Raw genomic sequence first — 25,841 nt, forward strand, 5'->3', positions numbered from 1 at the left:
ATGTGGAACTAGAGAAAATAAAATTCTCTGCGGTTCTTATATCGGTACTTTTTAACATTTTGGCTTCAGTCTTTATCATTCTGCAGACTCTCACCTGCGCTCTGTGCCAGGGCTGAACTCCTCCACACACACACAAACACACACACCACGGAGTAAAGTCAGTGGAAACAAAGTGAAGATAACGCAAATATTACTCAGGTTGACGGCAGCTACACTCATGAGTGTAATTGCAATTAAACGTTTGCGAGTAAAAAGACAGTTCTTTATCAATGCACGTGTTCAGCAAGCATGAACATGTAGACAGCGCTATTTCATTCTGCTCTGTCCACAGTCTCTCAAGGACAGCACGCAAGGTCGGCTGATAGCGAATTGTTACAAACACGCTAAAATGGCAGCTGTCTGTATGTAGTCTAAATGTTTAGCTTAGTCGAGACTTACCTTAAAATTGGGTAAATTAATTTATACGAAGCAGTTGGCTGAGACAATCAGCCCCTTCGTCACCAGTGCAAATGTTAACCTGCACGCAGTGGATCACATCAGCAGAGAGGGAGCAGGACAGAGGACAGGAGCAATGACTAACACTGGGTGTGGTTACATGATGGCTTCTCACTCAGAATGAAATAAATCTGAATGAAATCATTCTGAATTAGTCTCTCCAGGTAGTTTACATGGGAGATATTTTAGTTTAATCACCTTTTAATCGCCTTTATTCAGGTCTGCGCAAGGTTTGGGGCAGGGAAGGTTTCTGATTGGATAGGGGGCGGGGCGGATGTTACGTGTTTACGTGTACCGGAAGAAAACACTGTAGTCCTCGCTCCGGATAACAAGATGCTTGACGACGCCGTTCTTAGTGCCTTTTTCGGGCTTGTTTTGCTTATATTCTTGAAGTAGCAGTACGACAACAACCTTGTTCTGCTAATGCTTCGTCTGTTGAGGAGGAGAAGGGAGGTAGAAGGTCGAAGAAGGGAGATAGAAGACCGTGCTGTGGAGAATGGAAACCAGTGAGTGCAACGAGTCCGACTGCTCTATCTCAGCCCGTTGCTATGCGCGCTATATACGTCATGGCGCCAGAAGGACAAGGAAACGAGCATGTGCAGAAAGACCGGAATGAACTTAAAGAGGAATGAGTGTATACAAGTGAGAGAAATTCTTTCATTGGGAATTAGAAACGGAATATTCCAGCCCCTTACATCGGATTGAATTTTTAATCGCATTGGCCATTTTCATTCTGAATTAGGTGTTTACAAGATCACTTTTAATAGGAATGAACTTTCATTCAGACTGAAAAGGGAATTAAACTGTGCATGTGAACACACTCAGTGGCTGATAAATACCAAACTTCATCCGTCCTACGTCCTAACCTGTTCTGTGTGTCAGCGAACAGGTGAAGCAACATGTTGCTTGCTTGAAAAACCGCTCACCCTTATATGTACATGTGGAGTGGGTACTTGTTTATGGAGATTGCCACCATCACAGCCATGTCTCTCTCTTGCAGCTCAGAATAGACAAATCAAACACTGGCTCCAGATAGGGCCATTCATGTCTTTGCATTTTCACATTGGCCTCTGTAGTTAGAAGCTCATCTGTGACCAGCACTGTTGGAAAAATGGAACAAAAAATTTTGCAAATTTTGTTGGAGATGGAACAAAATGCAGCCCTGGCACTTTTCCTCTGGGCCGGCCCATTGCTATCCGATAACACGCCCACACCCACTCAGGGCATGGTAGACTTTGTCAATTCAGGCATACATTCAACTGTATCTAGACGGGATTTACACGACAGAAACACTCAAAGCCTGCAGCACAATAACTAGAAATACATTCACCTGAATGTCATCAACACAGGACGCAGGTACACTCTGTCAACTCCAACACAGCACATCAAGACAAACATTCACCTTCATCTCAACAGGATTTACAGTACAAGAAGGTTCAAAAACAACAGCACAGTAACTAAGGGGTTATATATTGCTGATAAACTCTGAGAGGGTGATGCACTAAGGGCTCCTGTATCACCCTGGGGTTGTGTATTGATGTAAAAGTGACTTAATTGCTTGAGCTAAGCGTCGATGATGAGAACTGTGCCCAAAGCAACGGTGTGTTATTCAGAAAGAACAGAGCAGGATGTACAGTGCAGATACACTCGTCCTCAGCAGTGGGCAGTGATCTCTTCCTCTCGTAACGCTGACCTGTAACGTTACTCTGCTGGCATCAGCCTGCTGCCACTCATCTGTCCACGTCTTTAGTTCATTCATTTCCTGCTTGACCTCTGACATTACATGATGAGCCAGTCCACTTGAAGGGGTGGTGGGGGGGTGGCGATAGCCGGTACCATTTCACCTGTCTTACAGTATAGGAAGGCTTCTGACCACTTTGGGACCCTGTAACCGTTAATCAGATGGGCTGTTCCAACATGTGTAGATGCAGTTTTGATGGTTGATAGTGGTAAGTGTTTGTCTGACTGAAAAACACTTTGCATTTCCTGTGGTTGCATCATAATTAAAGTCAACTCGTGTTTTACCAGTTAAGTGCTTTAACGTAAAGCTGCTGCAGTGGGAAATGTTTAATAATTTATTTACATTAGCAGTAACTTAATACAGCATTTTTCTGTGAATGTTGCCCTTGACACACACACAGTTCAAACACTGCAAATATTGCAATACTTCACAGATAGTAACTTAACAGATATTTATTTATATGAAAATCTTTTACATTATTGGCACCTTTGAGATGGTCAGTTACTGTGTCACGACACACAATCAGAATCACAACACAATAACTAGGTGTGGAATAAGCTGTACACCTTCAGCTTTAGTCATTTGGGGATTCAGAGTTTATTCAAAATCTAATAAACAGTGGAAATGTTTTTATTTGCATAATAAAAAGATGAAAACTCCCTCCGAGGTAAGAAAGGTGCCTCCAGCCGAGGAGCCAAGAAGCTCAGATTTTGGAGAGAAAACAAAGTTTTGTTGTGATGAATATTCACGATTATGATAACACAATCGTCACATTTGTAAAACTGAAGCAATTTTTTCAGTGCAGGTAATGACAACTTAACTTTGCAGATGCACACAGTGTCTAAAACATCTCCATCGTCTTTTCTATTTTATCACTTCCTCAACCACTGCAACAACCTCGGCCACTGCAAGAATTGCCTCAGTATTATTTCCTATTTACCATCCCACATGTCAGAGGTAATGCAGTGAAACTACCACTGTCAGCACTGATAACATCTGTGCTTCTCTTAAGAATTGCTACATGTCGACAAATAGGAGTAATGGGAGACATGGGACAGTGGCATGCCCAGAGGAGATGACACACACTGAAAATAATAACAAATAATGGGTGTGGGCGTTTTGACATGCGTCACACAGTATGCTGCTGTGTGTGTTGCCCTTCAGTCCCTAACATGGATTAAGCTCCAGAACTCCTGCCTCCTACACTTCTATAATGCAGCTTGATACCATCTTTCCTCAGACTCACCCTGTCTGGGAAATGGCCATTACCTCTAAAAGGGCATCTCTATCAATTTTACACAATAAAGTGTGTTAACAGGTCGTAATGAGTGCTACTGCATATGTGAAAAGTTGCATAAAGTCTTGAGTGATGTCACATGAGTCAGTGTCAGTGTGGGCTGAAGACTACAGGTTTGAATATGAACACAATTGGAGGGAGTTTACCAGACCTCTGTAGCCCGCTCCTCATCTCAGCTTGAGGCTCGAGGCTACATTAGCTGCTGCTGGCATTCCACACCCAAATCTCTGACCAGACTGTCAGTAGTGAAAGCTGCATTATGGGTAAAGTATGCGGCAGGACAAAGAATGTGTGAAGTGAAAAAGACGGTACATCTTGTTCTGCTGCGTCATTATCTCCGCCAGGCATGAGTGAGTGAATAAGTGATTCAGGGGATGAGTGAGTGATTGTGTGTTTCTGTCTGTCTGCAGCTAATCTCGCAAACTACTGGACCCATCAGCCTTATATTTTGTGTGCACATCTATGACTGAATACTCATGGACCTCTCGTGGTTGCGGTGATTCATAATTGTTTAAAATCCTGTTTGATTGACTGATTCATGCTGTCATTGACTGCTGACTCCTCACTCCTCTTAACTGGCCGGTTCAGTTTTCCTCAGATTGACTCGGCTGAAAACATCAAACCTTACCGTCTTTCGCAGGCCATATTTTTGCCTTTGTTGTGGCTCATAAACTGACATCCATAGAAAAGTTTGGTCTTATTTTTAACTGGAGCATCTGCAGATACCCTCATGATAAGAGATTATTTAGTCCTTGCTTTTGTTTGCTTCTTCACCATCTTGACTGTGAGGGAGCTGGGAGGAACGATTCCACCAGGCAAAGCTCTCTCTGGTCCATCTGCGACCCAGTTTTGTTCCGTCTGCAGTGTTGGACCACACCAGGTGCATTTCAGAAAGGATTTGTCTTGCCTGCCTGATTTGGGGATTTTTGATTTGGTCATCCATCCATCCATCCATCCATCCATTTTCATCTGCTTATCCAGGGCCAGGTCGCGGGGCAGCAGGCCGAGCAAATCACCCCAGACGTCCCTCTCCCTGGCAACACTTTCCAGCTCCTCCTGGAGGACCCCAAGGTGTTCCCAGGCCAGACAAGAAACTAATTTCCACTGCTTGTATCTGTGACCTCATTCTTTCGGTCACTACCCAGAGCTCAGGACCATAGGTGAGGGTTGGGACGCAGATGGACCAGTAAATTGAAAGCTTTGCCTTCTGGCTCAGCTCCCTCTTCACCACGACAGACCGGCGCAGTGCCCACATCGCTACAGAAGCCGCCCCGACCTGCCGATCCATCTCACACTCCATTCTACCCTCACTACCCTCATTGTAGCCTGTAGCTATGACTGCCACTCTGTTCACGTGCTTTTGCTGGCCTGCCCAGAGAGGCAGTCAGAGCTACAGGCTACAGTGAGGCTAAAAACAGAGTTCAAATGAGGTTTTTCCAAACAGCTTTTTATGTCGGGGCTTCAGGACACTTGGATCACTACGGACGAGCAGTATGGAGATATTTTGTGGTTTCAATGATGTGTTTTTGGACGTTTGAATCTGGGGCGCCGTCAGCCTCCATTAGGTGGAGTTGTGTTGCTACCTCCTCTCCCCTTGGATCTCTGCAAGTGATGTGAGGACTCTAAAACTTCACCTGAGCCTCCCTCGGCATATGGGTGAGTAGATAATGGCTGAATTTACATTTATGGGTGCACTATGCCTTTAATGGCAAAAATAATGCGACAAATATCCATTCCAGTGTTTCCCTTATAATAATTCTGGGGTGCAGTGAACTGCAGTGGTGCACCCCAGTGAGTCCATGAAGAGGCAAGTGTCTGTGATTAGTTCACGTCTCTAAAAACAGCAGGACAGTGTCTGTTATCTGAACTGCTGGGGTCAGTAGAACAGATGAAGTGAAGATGATGTTGGGTTAGAAATAGACTCAGTCGTGAACAGCATGCCGGATTTGGTGTTTTTATTTCTGGTGATTTTATTTTTTTCTGAATTGGACCAGAGAATATTCGTTTAAAGCAGAGTGGTGATGCTGTTTTGCCCTCATTCTTCTCTGTGTTAATGTAAACTCATCTCCTGCACTGTTGTGCGGTGGATCTAATTTATTCCGACATGAAGAGTGGTTCATGTGGAGTTCAAACAGTACCTGACAGATATTTAAGAAAAGTAGGTTAACTGTAAAATATTTAAAGAAACGTTAGAGTGATACATTTCAGAGAGGATTTGTGTGTGGAGGTAAGGTGGTAAAACAAGTGCTTAGTTGTGTCAGCACACACACACAACACACCACACCCTGCTGGCCCATCTGCCAGGCCAAAGCTGTCAACCTGGGGGAAACACTGGGAGAACAAAGCAGAATCGATGGAGTACCCTTTTAAACTCCATGCGTCCAGTTTTTAAGGTTTTCTGTTGAAAGTTATTTCATAGTGAGAAAGGTCAGGAGTCCCTGCACTGTAAACACAGAGAACGTGGCACATGAAACAAACAGGATTTACAGAGCCGTTTCTTAGTTTAGACACTAAAAGCTTTAAAGATGAGGCTGAAAATGTCAAACCCAGCTTTAGAACTTGAAAGCTGTGATTAATACAACAGGCTTTTGCATAATGCTTGTATCGCTGAGTGCACGCTGATCTTGCCTCCACCGTCACGTCACCACACTCCCAGTGGAAGGAGTCTCCAGGCCTACAGTACGTCTTACATTATTACTACCGCCTGCTGTGTGTCCTTCCTTACTGCTGTCGCTCTTTCACAGCGATTCCTCTTGAGACTGATGCACAGCAAAGCAGCCGTGGAGCAGGTCAGCAAGCGAAGGCCTTTTCTTTGCCTATATTTAGAGCAGAATAGAAATTATTAATACAGTACGCTACATCGTTTTTATTCCCCGGCAGACAAATCCAGGTCAATTGCATCAGATAAATTGTGGTGACCTTACCTGATCTGTCCATTATCACTGTGGGGGCAGCAGCCAAATTGGATTAACCCCAGGATTACAGCTTTATTTCACTGTTTTGATGTTTCTTGTTTTTTTGGCTTAATATAATGGCCGGCTGTTATGGGTTATATTGTTTTTTAAAGAACTCAGTTTGTGCGTGTGTGAGTGAGTCTACTCTTCAGGCAGGGGTCCAGAGCACATCTCGGGCTGCTATGGCAACTAGGCTGGCACCCCCACTGCTGCCTCATGGCAAGTGCACAAACACACAGATAGATGCACGCTGGATCTATCACCACAAGGCTCCTTCAGTGACACACACCACAGGGAGACTCAGTTTTCTGCTTAATTACACCAGAGCCAGTGCAGAGGGGGCGAGGGACGACTCGGAGAGGGGTCAACATGACAGAAAGACAACATGACAGATGCGCCCTGTCAGCTGAACCTGTGGCCACATTTAGGAAGGAAATGACCTTTGACACTAAAGACTCTCTTCTGCTCTGTAGCAGCGACTCTGGAGACACGTGAATAGGATAACTTCCTCCTTGGCATCCCTCAGTGAGGAGTGGAGTAAAAACGATTTGGACGTCTCATCAGTTCTTGCAGCACAGTTTGCCGTCTGGAAAGTAATAAGAAATCCGGTGTGATAAAATAAACATTTAATGTTCCTTTCCTTATCAGAAAATATGAATAATAGAGCGCTCGCCGCTCTAGAAACCAATATGTTACTGACTTGGATGACTCACTTCCATTACTAATTCAGAGCTGCTCATCCCAAACCACGATGCGTTGTTATGATCCGTGGCAGCTGTGCTAATGCAGTTCACTCTCCTGGCAGTCATTCTCCTCTGCTAATCTGCAAACCATTCAATTTACCCTCCAGATGTGTCATAGTAATTAGTCTGTTTATTAGCTGATTATGTCAGTAAACTGCCCACATCTCTGCTGTTATTACTGGCAGAAACACAAGGGCACAACACACACGCTATGTTGTCATTTCATTTTATTATTTTTTATCTACAAACACATAAACAAAAGAAAGAAAAATACACACAGAAGGAAACCGTTTTCATCACCAAGAGAGGTAAATGCATGAGTGAATGTATGAAAAATAAATCCTCCCTCTGCCTCCTGTAACAAGGGAGAGCTCACCTGTGCCTCAGGGCTTCAAAGTCATTCCTTTCTGTTGATGTGGATAAATATGTGATCTACAGTACGTGGATTTATCACTGGTAATTTTTATCTGTGTACCTGTGTGTACTGTGTGCGTCGCTGCCACATTAATGTGTCTATTACAGTCTTCCTTCCCCCATTGTTGAAATAGATTGATGAATAAATTCAACACAAAACAACAATTTTGAACCTTTTTTTTTTTCTCTGTTCCTCTTGAATAGTGTGTTCTGTTTGCCCAGAATCTAGACTGACAGGTTCTTTGTAGAGTGTTACGCAGGTAGTTTCTGTAGCTGAAATCTCGGCTCCCATCAGCTATCGGTGTAACGATAACAAGCCTCTGGGGGCCATGTGCAATATTTTGGAGATCCAGAGTAGCCTGTGGATACAGGGTGGTGTGGGTCTTTAACAAGTCTTAAAGGACCAGTATCTAAAGCCCAGTTCAGACCAAAAATTTGCGAGAAGACAAGTTGAAACGTGCAACTACTTGTAATGCACTGTTCTGCAACGTTCTAAAAACCTGCCGGCTCACACCAATGCAACTAGATGAGACGGCGTATCATCTCTAGTCAACAACTCTCTGTGCTTCTGATCTGTAACGTTGACAGGAAGTGACCGCCATGAGACGGCGTATCATCTCTAGTCAACAACTCTCTGTGCTTCTGATCTGTAACGTTGACAGGAAGTGACCGCCACGAGACGGCGTATCATCTCTAGTCAACGACTCTCTGTGCTTCTGATCTGTAACGTTGACAGGAAGTGACCGCCATGAGACGGCGTATCGTCTCTAGTCAACGACTCTCTGTGCTTCTGATCTGTAACGTCGACAGGAAGTGACCGCCATGAGACGGCGTATCATCTCTAGTCAACGACTCTCTGTGCTTCTGATCTGTAACGTCGACAGGAAGTGACCGCCATGAGACGGCGTATCGTCTCTAGTCAACGACTCTGTGCTTCTGATCTGTAACGTTGACAGGAAGTGACCGCCATGAGACGGCGTATCATCTCTAGTCAACGACTCTCTGTGCTTCTGATCTGTAACGTTGACAGGAAGTGACCGCCATGAGACGGCGTATCATCTCTAGTCAACGACTCTCTGTGCTTCTGATCTGTAACGCTGACAGGAAGTGACCGCCACGCGGCGTATCAGCTCTATTCACGGACTCTCTGTGCTTCTGATCTGTAACGCTGACAGGAAGTGACCGCCATGAGACGGCGTATCATCTCTAGTCAACGACTCTCTGTGCTTCTGATCTGTAACGTCGACAGGAAGTGACCGCCATGAGACGGCGTATCGTCTCTAGTCAACGACTCTCTGTGCTTCTGATCTGTAACGTCGACAGGAAGTGACCGCCACGAGACGGCGTATCATCTCTAGTCAACAACTCTCTGTGCTTCTGATCTGTAACGCTGACAGGAAGTGACCGCCATGAGACGGCGTATCATCTCTAGTCAATGACTCTCTGTGCTTCCGATCTGTAATGCTGACAGGAAGTGACCGCCATGAGACGGCGTATCCTCTCTAGTCAACGACTCTCTGTGCTTCCGATCTGTAACGCTGACAGGAAGTGACCGCCATGAGACGGCGTATCATCTCTAGTCAGCGACTCTCTGTGCTTCTGATCTGTAACGCTGACAGGAAGTGACCACCATGAGACGGCGTATCATCTCTAGTCAACGACTCTCTGTGCTTCTGATCTGTAACGCTGACAGGAAGTGACCACCATGAGACGGTGTATCATCTCTAGTCAACGACTCTCTGTACTTCATTCTGATTTGCAGCTTTTCAGACTTATTTTGTGGCTGAATATAATTTGTAGCTTCTTAAAATCTGAATGAAGATAGTGATTGTGAGATACTGGCTACTAGGGCTGCAACTAACGATTATTTTCATTGTCGACTAATCTGTTGATTATTTCTTCGATTAGTCGACTAATCATTTCATCAAAAAATGTGTTAAAATGTTGAAAAATGTCAGTCTATCTCGCCCAGAGCCCAAAATCACGTCATCTAATGTCTTGTTTCATACTTATGCCAAAGGGTTTTAGTTCACCGTCACAGGAGAGTGTGTAAAGCTGCTAATATTTGAACATAAGAAGCTGCAGTAAGAGTATTTTGGGTACTTTTATAGTACTTTTCTATGAAAAGACTCAAACCGCGTAGTCGACTACTAAAATAGTCACCGATTATTTTAATAGTCGATTAGTCGACTAAACTGTCTACAGCTGCATTCAAGAAACAAACAAAACGAGCATGACATCATCAGCCGGCTTGAGTCGGGCTCAGATGGCCAGTTCACGCCGCTGCAACTTTTCTCTGCAACGTTCTAAAACGGTTTTGTCTCGTCGCGACTCAATGATCTGAACTGGGCTTGACATTTAGGGGGATTTAGCGGTGAGGATTGCAGATTACAGCCAGCTGAAACTTCTCCCGGTTAGGGTTTCTTCAGTGTTTGTTGTTCAGGAGGTTAATTATCTGCAGAGGTCTCTTCCTCTCCAACACAAATTGACCAGGTGATTAAAACCAGTAGAAACACTGAATAAAGCAGTTTCATGTCATAAATCAGTGTTTCTCTGATGCTGTTTGGTTCGTCTGATGGCATCAGTAGACTAAGGTGTTGCAAGCCAGCATGCTATTTTTTTTGTGTGTGTGTTCTTGCGCAGAGTATCATCAGTGTCATTTCACCTTACTGTTAATTTTGGACTGACGTCAATGTGTTTACCTCGGAGTATATTTTCACTTCTGCCGTGTATTGCGTAAGGTTAGTCTTGAATTCCATTTAAAGTGGCATTAGAAAGGCCAAAAAAAAGTATGAAATTTCCCCGTAGACATCCTGTGATATGTGGGCCAAGACTTCCTCTTCTTCAGTGTGGCAGTCATTTCAGCTAATCTCTATTCACAGATATCTGTGTATGAATGCAGATTAATTCTTTAAAAGCTAATGTAAAGCTAAGTCATGGTTGGACAATAGCCGATGGGTTCTGCATTTCAGCCTCTCCACTGACTGTTTACCTGCTGTTGAAAAGTGATTTGTTAATACTACTTAGGACTATGAATGGAAACCAAGATGCTTGCGATACCAAAGTCTTGTGCCATTGCCCACAGGTTCTGCATACATACGCAGCTCTCTGTTTACAGAGATTACTTCTTTGTCCGTGCAGCTGTGGTGGTTTTCACTGCTCAGTGTACTGCCCAGTTCTTATTGTGTTGTTTTCCAGACTGCTGTTTCTGCACCTTGAAATGTGAAAAGCGTCACTCTCTCTCTGCATGTTTTCATGGGTAAAGAGACTCATAAGCAGGTGTCTGCAACAGCAGATATAAAAGCTTTCATAATATAACTACATGTTGAATAACAAGTGGTCTTTTGCAAGCTCAAGAATAAGCCTGCTCTTGTTTTATATATTTCATTTTCTCAACAATGTAATGTACTTTTATTTGTCCCCCATGGGGAAGTTCATATTTTCATTGTCTTGTTATTTATTCATTTACTCACTCGCACATGCATCAGTGTGTAAAGATGTCAGAATGACGCAGCTGCTGCAGCACAGTGCCCTTAGCAGTTAAAAGTCTGGTGTCTTGCTCTGTGGCACCTTTGGGGTGCCCAGGAGATGAACTGGCACCTCTTCAGCCACCAGTCCACACTCTGTGTCTGGTCCATGCTGGATTTGAACTGGCAGTGACCCTGTGTTTACCAAGCCAAGTCCCTGCAGTCTGAGCTGCTGCAGCCAAATCCCATGAAAAGACCAAAACGGACAATTTATTGTGTCTTACATTACTTTCTAAACACTCTCTCTGCATTCAGTTCAAAGCTCAGTCATGCCTACTGGATACATAAATCTTGAGAAACTATGTTTTTTAAAACTGGAATCAAATTCACTCCGGTCAGCCCAACATTAACACAGCTCAGAGATGAAGTTAATAACATTGATCATCTCATTATAATGCAATGCAGTGTTGTGCTGGGAAACCTTTGATCCTGGCATTCGTGTAGATGCCACTTGACAAGCAGGACCCACGCCAAACACTGTTGCAGACCAAGTACATCTTCTCCATGGCAACGACATTCCCCGATGGCAGTGGCCCTGCCACCACGACAGTGTGCCGTGCCACACCACAAAGACTGCTCAGGAATGGCATGTGGAATGTAACAGAGAGCTCAAGGCATCGGCCTGGCCTCCAAATTTTCCGGATCTGAATCCAACTGAACATTCGTGGAATGTGCTTACACCCCAGAGGTTCTGTAATGTTGCCTCGACGGATCAGAGCCAAGTTCGACCCTTGATGGGGCCTCCTTGGATGTGCTGAGGTGTCTGGCACCAGGACTTTACTGGAGGATACTTTGAATCCCATGGATTTCGAGGTGGATCGGATTTGTTGGGCACATTGCGGATGCTCAATCAGGTTGGGATCTGGGGACTTTTGAGGCCAGATCGACGCCTTGAGCTCTTCGTGACATTCTACAGGCCGATCCTGAGCAGATTTTGCAGTGTGCCATGGTGCATTGTCCTGCTCAGGGGCCACTGCCATCAGGGAGTGCTGCTGCCATTACAGGGTGTACTTTGTCTGTAAAGGTGTTTCAGTGGGTGGTGCTTGTTCAGTGGCATCCACATGAATGTCAGGACCATAGACTGTATATGATAATGGACAAAGCTACTGTGACGTCACTCATTGCTTGGTGGACTGCCGTTTTGCAGCACTGAGTTTGGCATTTTAGCCATCTTGTTGTTTTGGAGCCAGAAGTGGGGGTTTGCTCTGTTTTGGAGCCAGCCTCAAGTATCCATTCCATGATCTGCAGTTTTTGGCACTTCTGCATTGGCTTCATTTGTCAGTCTCAGAGGTTGCTGCTTGGTCAGGACCCAAGGTTCTCCAGCAGAATATTGCATTGTTATTTACTTCATTTGTCAGCAGTTTTAATCACGAGCTGATTGGTGTACAGTTTCATTTTTAGCCAATGAGCAGCGTGGCTCCAGGGACGTCAATTTTAGCATGTTAGTCTGTTGATTGACTTTTGGTATAGATATCAGAGGTGCCCTCGGGATGAATCTTACTGACCAGTGGTTCCCTAACACCACCAGTATGTCAAAGCTCCACTGATCCAGTTATTTGGTCAATTAATTCACTTTGATCCAGACTGAAACATCTTAACAGCAGTGCAGGGTTTTTTTTGTGCATATGTTGAAGGTCCCCAGACAATGAATTCTAATGAGTTTGGTCACCCTCTGACTTTTAGCACCACCATAAGGTTGACGTTTGTGGTTTTGAATTAAATGTCCCAACAAAGATTTTATGGACTGCCATGCGATGTTGGTACAGATTCCTGTCCCCTCAGGATAACTTGTGATAACTGGTGATAACTGGTGAGTCTGCTGCAGTCCATCAATAGTAATTTTCAAAGATATATCTGTTCTCTTGTGCATATCATGTCAATCTGCAGAACACTGCAAGTCTGTGAGTGTCTCCAAAACAATCAGTGCCTCAGCTAGCTGAAGTGTGTGACACAGCAGAGGAGGTGAGAAGGCGCGAGCTGTCTCTCCGTAACACATCGGCTCGCTATTGAACAAACACCCAGATGATGCAGAGTGTTGAAGCACATTTGTGTGCCCTGCTGCGTTGTGTCCCTCAGAAAGACGAAACCGAGAGGTGGATACACCACCTGTCGAGGATGAGGGTGCATTTAGATTCTCTGGATTTACTTCTGTGCACGCAGTAAAACATTGGGAACATGTAATTCAATTGCTTGCATTACTCAGCCATCTGGACGGACGGGAGATGCACTTAGCAACCAAAATGTAGTTACAGGAAGTCCAGTGTATCCCAAGTGCCTTTGTTCCCTTTGCTGGTGTGACTTTGCTGCAACATCCAGAGAAAAAGACTTGTTTGTGATCAAAACTGTGATGTCTGTAGGGTCATGAGACATTACTGTAAAAGAGACACAAGGCCAGTATTGTATCATAATGTCTCCTGGCAACAAGATGCTCCAACATTGTGTGATTAAAATCACAACACTGAGTGTTTGAGTGAACTGCTCAAGGCAAGACTATTGCTTTTAAAAGACTGAAGCATTTCATCTCACATTCACTTTCAAAGCTCAACAGAGAGAGTGAAAGAAAGCTTCAACAGGAGGAGGTAATTTTAGTTTACTTGCTTAATGTTAACAAGATGCGACATCATCCATCTCTGCTGCCTAAATATGTTTCTTGCCTTCAGAAAGGGTTAGGATTATCATCGGTGCCCTCGGTAACACAGAGGATGAGACAGCATCAGCAGCCTCCTGCTTTTGAATTGCATTAAAAGTGTGTGCGTATTTATTCCTTTGTGTGTCTGTATATTTGCGTTTGAGAAGAAGCGTGAACGTATGCTTTCATGTAAGTAAAATCCTTGCGTGTGTGTGCATGTGAGTGTTGTTCACACAGAGCTATGGAGCATATGATAATGACGATGACTCATCCAGACCTTTCCTTAATTCGTATGCAGGAGACAAAGAAAGGAGGAGGAACAAAGTGGAATTAGTGATGAGGTGTGGGGTCAGACGGTGTGTTGGTACATGTGTGTGTATGTGTACATATACCCAGGAGATGCTGTTGCCTCCCACTGACCCATGAGAAGAGCTCCTCCACGTGAATCCTTGTGTAGGAATCAGTACTGGCAAAACACACTCATTAGGACAAAAAAAACTTTGAGTGAAAATACAGTTTATTTTGGACACTGACCCATAAACTGTTGGGAATCAGTTAATGAAGCTCTCTGGCAAGACTCCTGCATTCTTCAACGCGCTCTGTCTGTTTCAGCACACGTGATGCTTCATCGTTCACGTGTGTTGCATTAAAGGTAGCACAGAAGATGATTTAACGTCATTGATAAATGTAATAAAAACAACAGTTTCTTTAAGGAAGCTGACAAAACAGAACCTGAAACAGAGATGTTGAGCATCTTGGAGGCATCATATCAGCTCATGTGTCAACAGACAATAGCAATGTCTTCACATATTCAGCTTGTCAATATGTTAAAGGTTCATTTCACCTTAAATCAGAAGTTATATTTTTCCTCTTACCTGTCGTGCTGTTTATTAATCTAGATTGTTGTGGTGTGAGTGCTGGAGACATCGGCCGCAGAGATGTCTGCCTTTTCTTCAATATAATGGAACTAGGGATGTTACCAATAAAATACCATTATCTGACAGTAAGTGACTGGTTGTTGGAGTTGTATGACGCTGCCAAGGCAATGCTATGATGTTGCCCTGGGAGATGACTACAGCACCTCTCAGCAAGCCAATAACCAGAGGCGCACAGTAGATAAGAGACAGTCCCCCATTACGGTCCCAACAAACTCACTCTGACATTGAAATGGCTCGTCTCGGTTGTTAGACTCATTACGTCAGTGGTTCCCAACTGGTGGTGGAGCTCACACTCCGGCAGCAATAGAGTCCTGCTAAACAGAAAGGGAGAGAGGCAGAGCCAACACCGGGGCAAGGAGGCGCTGAGTGAACCAAAGGATAACTTCGGTATTTTTCAACCTGGGCCCTATTTCCCCATGTGTATGTGTGCGTATGATTCATAGGTACAACTCGTTCTAAAATTGGTTCAGTATTGAGGGAGGCGGATGCAGCCGGCAGCTGCCAAACGAGCTGAAACGGTAGATATGGGGGCAAATGTGTCCCGTATAAGTTTGCGCATTACTGCATTTTCCTCTATCGATTATATCGTATAATTATGAATTTCTACTGCTGAAAAGGAAAATAATCGAACATTGTTTATATAACATTACCTCCACTGTGTCTGCAGCTCTCTCTCCTCGTGGGACAGCTGTTTTCTTGAGGAAGAGGTGTTTCGGGATTGGATGTCTTCTCTTCTTCGGCTGGCAGTAGTCATCTTGGGAGAAGTGAGCACTGCAGACCTGATGGTCTGCAAGGCGCAGTGTCTGGACAGGAGTGTTAGCATCCATTTGTAGCACAACTAGCCACAACTTCAGCATCTCGCCGTCTGACAAAGGCAGCCTGTGAAAGCTGTACGGGGGGTTGCGCGACATCCTGTTCTTGCAATTTGGATAAGCACAAACACGAACCATTGTTTTCAATCGATGCAGTAAAACTCTCAGCTGTACTCCGGGACAACCAGCGCCACTCTGAGCGGCGCTCAGCATGGCTCCTCTGTTTTCTTCCCGCAACAAGCAAAGCTCTCGCAAGATGACGTCACAGCCCAGAGGTAAGGGAAACGCTTAGTATGCTATCTACAGAGATAGCACTGGCGATCTGAACCGGTCAGTGGCGAAAAAAAGCACTTTTAATGCGCAAACTTATATGGGACGCATTTGCCCCGTTACCGTTTTAGCTCGTTTGGCGGCTGCCGGCTGCATCCACCTCCCTCAATACTCAATACTGATATTTTAGAACGAGTTGTATCTATGAATCATACGCACACACACACATACATGGGGAAACAGGGCCCAGGTTGAAAAATACCGAAGTTATCCTTTAAAGCTCACCCAGCACCAATGAGCTATTCAGTGTAACAACTCAGCCAAGTAGGACACCATTAATGTTTATATCTCGCACTACCACAAGCCTCTCATCAATAAGCTGATGCACACTTCCTTTTGCACAGTGCTTCAGTTGGTGGGTGTAGTTCAGTAGAAAGAAAACAGTTCCTGCATGAAACTGCTCACAACAAGGTCTGTGGATTATCTTGAGTAACCAGGTCATGATTTCTGGAAAGAGACATTGATGTTGAGTTTTCAAATGTATTTTTTGGCACTTTGAGCACCACAAGCTGAGTGCCATCTAGTTCCTTTATATTAGATAGAAGGCAGACATCTCTACAGCTGATATCTCCAACACTCTGCAACTCACACCAGAACAATCTAGACTGATAAACAACACCACAGGTAAGAGGAAAAATGTATATTTTTGGTTTTGGCATGAACTGGCCTTTTAATATCAAAACATTCGGAGACATTATTACTATGTTGCTCAGTAGCTAAATTCCTGAAATCAAACCTGCAGTCATCATCACATGGTGAACGTTGTCCCAAAGAAAATAAATAAATGAAAAGCGACACAGCATGTGTGAGACTGTAGCAGAAAACAGCATTGCACTCATTGCAAAGTCCACCTGAAATCACATCTAGTAATTCCCTTTCATTGTGTCATTTCAAGGTGGAAATAGTCTTTGGAGGAATGCTCCTTTACCTCTCAGCCTACTGGGGGGGGGGTGCGTGTCTTTGTCTACCTCAGTGTTGCTGCCATATTGGAGAGAGCAAGACTTGACTATTAAAAAAAGTTATTTTCTGGATGAAAAACACTATGACGTTAATATTTCTCACCCGATTGCAATGAGTCATTTTTCTAAAATGAGCCGTGGTCATCTGGTATGATTAAGGAGTTTATAAGCAGACAGTGTGAGCTAGCTGGTTGAAAAGTTGTCCACTTCCACATTAAATCATATCATATAGGGAAGTCTCTACACCTGTTAACCTGGAAGACAGATCCATGTTTGACAAATATTAGTTTGTACAGTTCCTCCTGATGATGAATTATTTTTTTATCATGTAATGTTAGGTAATTTAGTTCATGTAACATTAAGCCTAACACACAACGCTTTATTGAGCGTGCAGCAGCAATTTAACTGTTGAGATTCTACTAAACTGGAGACAGCTATAGTTGATTTTATTCAAAAAACTGTAGCTATTTGTGTACTTGCATTTATGTGCAGACATTTCTTGCCCTCTCTAATATGGCCGTGACACTGACGTTTCGTTGCAACAAGCTGACACAGTTAGGCGTAAATATGGTTTTTGGACTAGACTTGTATTTGCAGGTAAATGTATTATTTATTTACATTTATATTGTTCAATGTGCTGTAGCTGACGTTAGCAGTGCACTCTCCCTTTGTGGGTTTTTGTTCAGTCGCTCGTTCGACTAATACAAGGACAAGACGTGTGTTAATGTTTGTGAGAGAAAAGGAGCTGTATATGTGTTGACTGTAGCAGACAAGAAAATGCACTTTCATTTCAGTTGGACTTTAATTACAGCCTCCTGGTTTTATACAGACAATTGTCAATGTCAATGACAATTCTCTCAGTCAATTTAAGTCATTTAGCAAGTCGACATTTCTCAGATTTGATTATTGCCTGACATGTTTGGCTGTTCGTAGAGCTTTGATTCAAACAGATCACTGATAAAAAAAATCATTAGTTACAGCCTTAATTTTTCAAACTTCTGCTCACACTCAGGTCTATAAATATTCAAATATTAGGGTCTACAAAAAATGATCAACATATGAATAATAGGCTGCATATCCTGAGTGAAGTCTCTAGTAAGACATTAACCTAAGATGCCTGGAGTGGAGCCGTAGACAGAGTTTGTTACTTCTAGCTTTCAGCAGCAGACATAAAAAATCTCTTACTGTAGTTCTTGGGAAAGGGCAGCAATATTGTGACTGCAGGGCAACATGGACTCCGTTATTGTGTCCTGCAGCACGTTGATTTAACTCATATCAATGCTTTGTAGCGTACTGACATTACAGGAACTGGTTTTGTCTGACGTGTGTGGATTTCTACATCTGCTCCGATCTGAGAATCACACAGACACAAAACATACGTAAAGCACCTTTAAAACAAATACTGTACCACTAATGTCTATGCCTTTTGGACTTTAGAGGCTTGTCCCTGTGTTATGCCATTACGTGTTCAAGGCTATAAGCATATTCTGGATGAGTTTAGTTTGCTGTTTCTGTGTCAAGACCTGTAGATCACTTGTGAATGATCATTATCAGCCTCAGGCTCTCTAAGCAACCACATTAAGCACTTTATTTTCTAAGGTTCCATACAAGCAAAGATAATCAGTATTACTGTTAATCTCTCCAAGCTTTTTCTGTTCTGATATCAAACGGGTCATGAGAGTTTCTCAGGTCTTTTCTAGACCTTGCTATAAGAAATTTCCCTTTGAGTCACTGCCATCCGCTGAGGAAGAAACTTGCTCAAAGCGTGTCCTTGATTTCACCAGGAGCTGCTAGAATGAAACCTTTTAGCACTTGAAGAAAAACAATTTTCACAAACTGTCGTAATGAAACAGCATTGATCCTAAAGAGTGGTCTCAGGGTTAAGATCCTGTTAAAACTTTATTAGCACTACTTTTTGTACGAAGTAACCCCTAACCCTCTTCCTGACTGGATGTGATGCAAACGAGTGAACATCAGATAGTTTCCGTTTTCTCCAAAGAAGATGCCCTGACCTGCTTTCTGTGTCAGCTGACAGGCAAAACAGTGTTGCCTCACCCTGGCCCTAATTATGTGAAGTTTTGCGCACTTGCTCTACCTGCAACCTGTTTTCATTGTTCCACATCAAAACTCTAATTAGACTCAGTTAAATACAAGATACACCATCTTTATATACAGTATACGGTCAAAATCAACCCAGACATACTTGACGTTTCTGTTTTTCCTCCAGCCAACATCCAGTCAACATGGATGAAGAGAGGCTGAGGAAATGATTAACTTCTGTATATTTACACCTATTTTCCAATGTTTTTTGCCTAATGCAGGATTAATACTTCTGTGTCAAATCGACGCAGTATCCTACATCATAGACTGATGTGCACCTCCCCAGAAATGTAACTACACGCTGCGACGACACAGACCTAATTTCAAAGACAGTAAAGCCTCCACTAAAATAGCATTTTAAGTCTTGTGTGTGATTTATCCTGGCTTCATATGAGCAGAGGAAATCTCCACTCATTGCTAGGCTAATTTATACAATGTAAAATGCCATAGGCTTGTGCTAATAACGTTAGCATGTTGTATTTGTTTGGAAAACGTGTTTAGTATAAGACAGTTGTTTTGTCAGTGAACCTTGTGAGTTGTGATCGAGCCAAATTGTATAACGTTACCTTTGTTAAATGTTGCTGTTGTCCCTGGCTTCATATGAGTAGAGGAAAAGTCTGCTAGCTGCTAGGCTAATTTATACAATGTAAAATGCCATAGGCTTGTGCTAATAACGTTAGCATGTTGTATTTGTGGGGAAATGTGTCCAGATAAAGACAAGTGTTTGTCTGTGAATGCTGCGAGTTATAGTGAAGCTGATTTGTGTTTGAAACTGTCTCTATTAAGCCATGTTTAATGTGTGTTTAATGTGTTTAATGTGTGTTTAACGTGTGTTTAATGTGTGTTTTGAATCAACTAAACTTTACAGCACTTCACAGAAACCTTCGCTGCCAGCTAGTGTTTTGGAGGTGTAACTGCAGAGTGACACAGACACACCACCGCACAAGTATAAATGCTCACAACGGCGTAGGCCACAGGCATTGACTGCAGCGTAGGCTCTGCATAGAGCTGACGCACAAGTATAAATCCTGCTTAAGTGACTAATAGGAACATTTTTGAATGTACAATGCAAAACAGGCTGCATTATAAATTCTCTAGGCAATTATGCACTGTCAATTTACATCTACTAAAAGTGTTTTTGCCACTGACAGGCTCAGATTATCATTATAGTTGTCTGACAACGTTATGGAAAGCATCCCAACAGAGATAGACCTTTTTCGTAAAGAGTAGGATCCTTTTTGTTTAACTAGGAACAACCCCGAAATAGCTTTCACCAAACGCAGCAGACTTTGCCACTGCCTGCTGCAGCCCTCTCGCTCAACACTGGACCAATTTCTGGAACTGTTTTCCCATTGGTGTCTTGGAAACAAAACATTGGAAAATTGAGTCCAAGTTGGAAAATACAGAGGTTACCTATTACTCAGAAAATTGCAATAGTTAGGAATAGATAACATTTATTTTAGAGGGAGAAATCAAATCACAAAGGCCCCATAAAATATTCTCATCTTCTGCTCGTGCTGCAGCAGCTCTTGTATCTGGACAGTTCATCACACTCCATCCATCAGAGTTCACTCACTCGCTGTATGTCAGGAAGAGGTTTGATGATATAATGTGATTCATTTTATTGAATCCTGTAGGGAACTTCTACTTTCAATTGCCTCCCTCCACAGAGGTCACAGGTCAGGGTCAGGCACAGACCAGCACCTGTGGACCTGACACAGTAGGCGGTTAGCATCTTGCTGACATGAGGCCTGAACCTTCTGCTGTGTATGATGGTCCATTACCCACAGCTCTCCAGCCTGCTGCTCACAAAAAGAGTCTTTGAAACTGCGTTTGAGTTTCCGCTCTCCTCTCTCCAGGATGCAGCTGTTAAACTTGTCAGTTTCCCCCCGACACCAACTCACTGTACACAGTCTGGAGAGCAATTGACAGAACTGTCTTCAGCGTTTTGTTCAGCGTCTTCAGAACCGAGTCTCAGAGCTTCCCCTCTTCAGTGTGCTGCTGTTAAACTCGTCATGCTCAAAACTCAGATTGTTATGCGACCTTGATATCATTAGCAGCTTCTCCCGCCTGCTGTATTCGCGTCGCACTGGTGGATCCAACAGCCGCTCCCCTTGCTCTTCCCTGTCCTCCAGCCGCACGTAGCCTTTACTGCTGTTACTACGGCTGCTGTTGCTACGGTCAAGGCGGGGCCAGCTGGGGTGCTTCCGCTGCTCCGGGTGCACGCTGAGCATGCTCGGCCTGCGCTCCAGGTCCAGAGATTTGGAGTGGCTGCTGAGCATGTGCAGAGAGGAGTTTGAACCAAAGTCACTCCTCGCTGCTCCCGGGGAGAGCCAGCAGCCTGAGGTAGAGGAGGGAGCGGGGGAGATGGAGCAAGAGGATACAGAGGAGCAGTGGGAGGAAGAGGAGGCGGAGTTACTCCTGTGTAATCCTGGCGGTTTGGAGGCCTTGGCAACAGATGCTACAGGGACCACCAGAGACTCCATGGAGCTCAGAGGCTGTGACCTCTCTCCTTCTCTTCTCTCTCCTCCTCGCTCCTCCTCAGTAATTGCCTCCATCTCCGGTTCATCAATAACACAGTTGTTGAGTTTTATAACAGGGAGAGTAAATGCAGATATAGAGGAGGAGACAATAGAGCGTGCGTGATGCCCTCCCTTCTCCCCATCCCCATCCACTGACCACTGGTGGCGTATCGAATCCGACCGAGCCAATCCCGGACCGTAGAAGGGCCGATCCTTGTAGAGCGGCGCCAGCAGCCCTGCAAAGCTACAGTCCAACTTAGCCTGTCCCCTTTGTCTGTTAAACTCCTCGTCCCCTAATAGCACCTCCTCTTCTTCTGTAGACCCTCCGCCTCCAACGCTGCCTCCAGCTCGAGAAGAGAACGCCAGGAGGGAGTTGCTGGCCATGCGTGCTGTGTTATCAGCTCCAAAGGCCCGAAGATCCCCAACTTCTCTTGCATAGGTGCTGTTGCGGTGATGGTGGTGTTTTTGCTCCCTCTGCCTGAGGCGATGGATGTCAATGACGGTGGAGTACATGTCTCTCATGTGGATTATCTAGTGCAGAAGAGAAGTATACTATTAGTAGTAGTAGCAGCAGAAGTTTTCATCTTTGGATTACCTGGGGATAATTAATATTCCGTTGTAACACATTATTCGTAGTTTCAGATGTATGTGTGCATGTTTGGTGTTCATGACCTTGAAAACCTGTTTCTCACATGGATTACCTGGAAGGGAGGAGGAGAGGATTAATCGAATCAAGGAAGGGAAAGAGGGCATACGAGCAGAGGAAATGTGATCAGAGGAAAATTGCAGAGATAGGGATGGAATGGGGTTGGCAGAAATATGATTTGCATGTTAGTTATGTAGAGGTGATGAATATGGATGACTGCACTGTGCATGCCTCTCATTTTGTAGAGACTGGAGGAAGAACTGAAATGAGAATACAAAATTGGGGCCGAATATTAACTACATTTTCTATTGACTCAGGTATTGTGTTTTAGAATTGAAAAATCTGTTTGAGGCTGTCCCTCATAACCTTTGGTACAACCCAATTTCTGCACAAATCAGTGTTTCAAACCTTGCAAGGCAATATTAGTTCTATTTATATTTCCTGTTACAGCTTGTTGGCAGACATGCAGACCCTCAACATCCACTGGCAACTCTAGAATTTAATTTCTCTGGAGCCAGGTAGATATTAGTCTCGTGTAGCCAGACCTATCTCCACATCTCTGTGTCAGGGCTACACAAAGGCCTAGAATCACTGATGATCTTTCTGCTATAGGGCAAGAAACGCCCTGGCTTGTTTATGTTTCTTTAAACAAATCACAGTCATTTTGGGCGGCACTTAAACCAAGGATGCCGCAATGATGCTCTTGAAAAATAGTGTCTGGGCTGAACTGGTTTTGGTGGAACATTAGCTTGTGGGGAGGCGAGCATTGTCATTAAAATGGCTCCGCAAAAGAAAGTGCCACAAACAACAAGACAAACATAATTTGATTATCGTTTCTCTCCAGGTGAAGCCTGACTATACTCAAGCTCTGGAGGAGCCCACTAGACCTGTTCCAACCACAGACAATTTGCTGGCAGAACATTGGTATGATGATATTGCAGGAGCTCGTTTGAAATGGAACAGGTCGGTGCATTGGTGAAGTCATTTCACTGGCACATGCTGCTGTCAGAGTAAGATATGGCAGGTGAACTCAGACTGGCTGTGTCTGGAAATGAATCAACACTGGGCATGAGAGTCCTGCGAGATGGAGTCTTGGCTTCTCTGAAGTGCGTTCACAAGTTGTTTTATTCGTTATAGCTCCTTATAACAATTCGTCGAAACAACAAGGTGGGCATGCCTCATTGCATGATCCAAATATTTTTCAAAACATGCCATTTTTAGCGTGCAAATTTTTAGCTTGGAGGTTGTTGTTGTTTCCTGTTGTAAATAGGATTTGTCAACGGTAACATGCAGATAGTGAAAGTAAGGGAAAATCTTGCCGAAATCAGCGGCTCAGTGGCAGGATACAGTCACAGTCTACATCCAGTGAGTCAGACTATGTGTTTGTAAATAAATCTAGTCTTCTGAACACTAAAATCACTTTTACACTCCATGTCACATTCACCCATTCACACACACAGTCACACACTGGTGGCCCAGGCTACCATACAAGGTGTCACCTGCTACTCAGTAACTATTCACTCACTCATACACCGATGGAACAGCCATCGGGATCAATTTGTGATTTAGTATCTTGCCCAAGGACACGTCTATATGTGGGCTGGAGGAGCTAAGGATCAAACCATCAATCTTCTGATAAGTGGACGACTGCATCTGAGCCACAGCCGCCCACTTGTGTGTGTATGTATTTGCTAATTTCAGTCCTGCCAGAGGGACAACCTTTGGAGCTGAGGTCTTGTTTGGCGTTCGATTGTACTAAAAGAAACTCTAAGGAGTCAAATATTCAGTTTATCTAGTCAGTACATTTCGTTTAATGGTTTTGCAAAAGTGCTCACCAAGCTAGCAATTAGCGTTCGAGTGCTCCACCCTCTCTCACCAAATGATGGGGACGGACAAAATGCCAACATGAGGCTTTAAAATGGAGTCCTCAAACCAATGGCTGAGGTCACAGTGGTTACGTCCATTATTTTATACAGTGTGTGGTCCCACCTTAGTTTCTCGGTCTCTGTTTTCATGAAGAATGGCATTAGCACAGATGAAGATGAAAATCCCAATGCCCATGGTGAAGGGCCCGAACATCTTCATCCTCTCAGAGTGACGATGTTGTTCCAGGAACCGTGTCAGGATGCCCCCGGTCTGCTTGGAGGGTGTGCCTACATACACAACACATGGAGGGTATGAGCTATTCAGTGTTTGAGTTAAAAAAAAAAAAAGGAGACAGACGGACAACGTCTCAGGTATTTGTGAAACAGAGCCAAGTTTTTTTTGTATTTCATTTTCAGAAAATCAACTTTCAGAACAAACAACTCTGGTTTACTTTTCATTCCTTTGTTTACTTACCCTGCACATTATGACTTGTGCTGGAGTTAGACATGTCCTCGTCTGTGACGGCCAACTTGCCTCCATTTCCCTCTGAGGCAGATGTTTTAGCTCCTCCAGCAGTTGCTGTCTTAGATCCTCCTCCAGTCGGCGATCTGGCCGAGGGCGTGGTTTCACTGTGCGGCCAGTAACCCAGCGTCGCCATGCCGATCCCTACGGCCAAGATGACCAGTCCCAGGAGGAGGAAAAACCCAGAGGCAGAGTAGAGTCGGAGCCTACCACGTACTACAACAACATCTGTGCGTCGTTTCCGCTTTCTAAATAAAGTATGGAAAGAAAACAAAAATGATAGTTTTTAGAAACATATATTTGATGACATCACTACAGCCACCATACAAAAAACAAGCCAGCGTCGCTCATAAATCACATAGAAAGTAAACGATGACTAGTTTCCTGTCCCAAGGTAGCTGATGAAAAAGCTAATTTGTCAACACACAATACATTTGTATTGGTACTGAATTTATGAAAAGAAGAGAATTACCTGGGGGCAGCTTCTGGGGCGGAGTTTCCCAGGCCTGGTGATGTAGGTAAGGGCCGGTGCTGAGAGCGGGCGGAGTCTTGGCGCTTTAGCTTAGCCAAGCCTGTTAGCACACCTGCTGCTGCAGTCATACTGAACCTGCAGATACACATGGAACAGCAAATTAGCAGGTGTGGACTTCAGTCACATGAGGTGCACTTAAGTTAGAATGATTAAGACTCAACTTTAGACTTAAAAAAAACATTCAGCTCCACTTTGACTTGAACACCAGTGACTTGTGACTTCCCTTGGAGTTGAGCCTTTTGACCTGAAGGTACTTGGTACCTTCCCCCAAGACTAAAGATTGAGAAGTATGTATGTTGTGTAGAAAGTGTGCCTTGAATCCATTAATATCCCTTCATTTCCTGAATCAACAGCAAGCATTAGCATCAAGTTGACACTTCAAGGGAAATTTCGGTTTATTTCAACCTGTCTCCTATCGTCCTAAATTTGTTTCAAGTGACTAGTGACATAAAAATAATAGTTAGCATGTTAGCCGTTAGCCTAGATACAGCCGGGGCGCATAGTAGCGTCAGACCTGTTAAAACATAAGTGAACGGGCAACCTTCAAGTGCAAAGTTAGTCCACTAAACAAGCTTTTTCTCCACAAAGACCGCCTCATATCGTTAGGATAAATGTCAGAGAACATATAGAAAATGACACGTAAACGTGTTGTCTTACCTTACTGGTGTGCTGCCATGTTTGTTTACCATCTAGCTCTGCTTTCCAAAGCGCAGCCGAAATATATCTGGCAAGAACAAGCAGCAACAGCTGGACGGCAGAACCGGACAGTAGCCTGAAAAGTTCATTCATTTATTTTATGAAAGATTTATAGAAT

The 25,841-nt window shown here is 43.9% G+C and overlaps 2 protein-coding genes across 5 annotated transcripts in view; one reads left to right on the top strand and one right to left on the bottom strand.

The window, feature by feature from the left end:
• tmem244 (transmembrane protein 244) overlaps positions 1 to 25,841 on the top strand; it is a 146,326-nt gene that overhangs the window by 61,901 nt on the left and 58,584 nt on the right. The gene's annotated exons all lie outside the window — the stretch shown is intronic.
• The window catches only part of tmem200a (transmembrane protein 200A), a 93,248-nt gene that overhangs the window by 31,846 nt on the left and 35,561 nt on the right, over positions 1 to 25,841 (bottom strand). The window contains exons 2-5 of one of the 2 annotated variants that reach the window (XR_007450294.1): positions 24,968 to 25,102; positions 24,448 to 24,743; positions 24,097 to 24,260; positions 19,506 to 21,992 (exon numbers count right to left, since the gene is read on the bottom strand). Coding sequence is in view for 1 of the 2 variants with exons in the window: in XM_049589282.1 (XP_049445239.1) it covers positions 20,901 to 21,992; positions 24,097 to 24,260; positions 24,448 to 24,743; positions 24,968 to 25,095 (1,680 nt within the window). In the remaining variant the exon portion in view is untranslated. Of the gene's footprint in view, positions 1 to 16,057; positions 21,993 to 24,096; positions 24,261 to 24,447; positions 24,744 to 24,967; positions 25,103 to 25,841 lie in introns of those variants that run through there. The other variant, XM_049589282.1, reaches the window with a different exon arrangement.

Source organism: Epinephelus fuscoguttatus, linkage group LG11 (assembly GCF_011397635.1).
Source record: "Epinephelus fuscoguttatus linkage group LG11, E.fuscoguttatus.final_Chr_v1".
NCBI lineage: Eukaryota > Metazoa > Chordata > Actinopteri > Perciformes > Serranidae > Epinephelus > Epinephelus fuscoguttatus.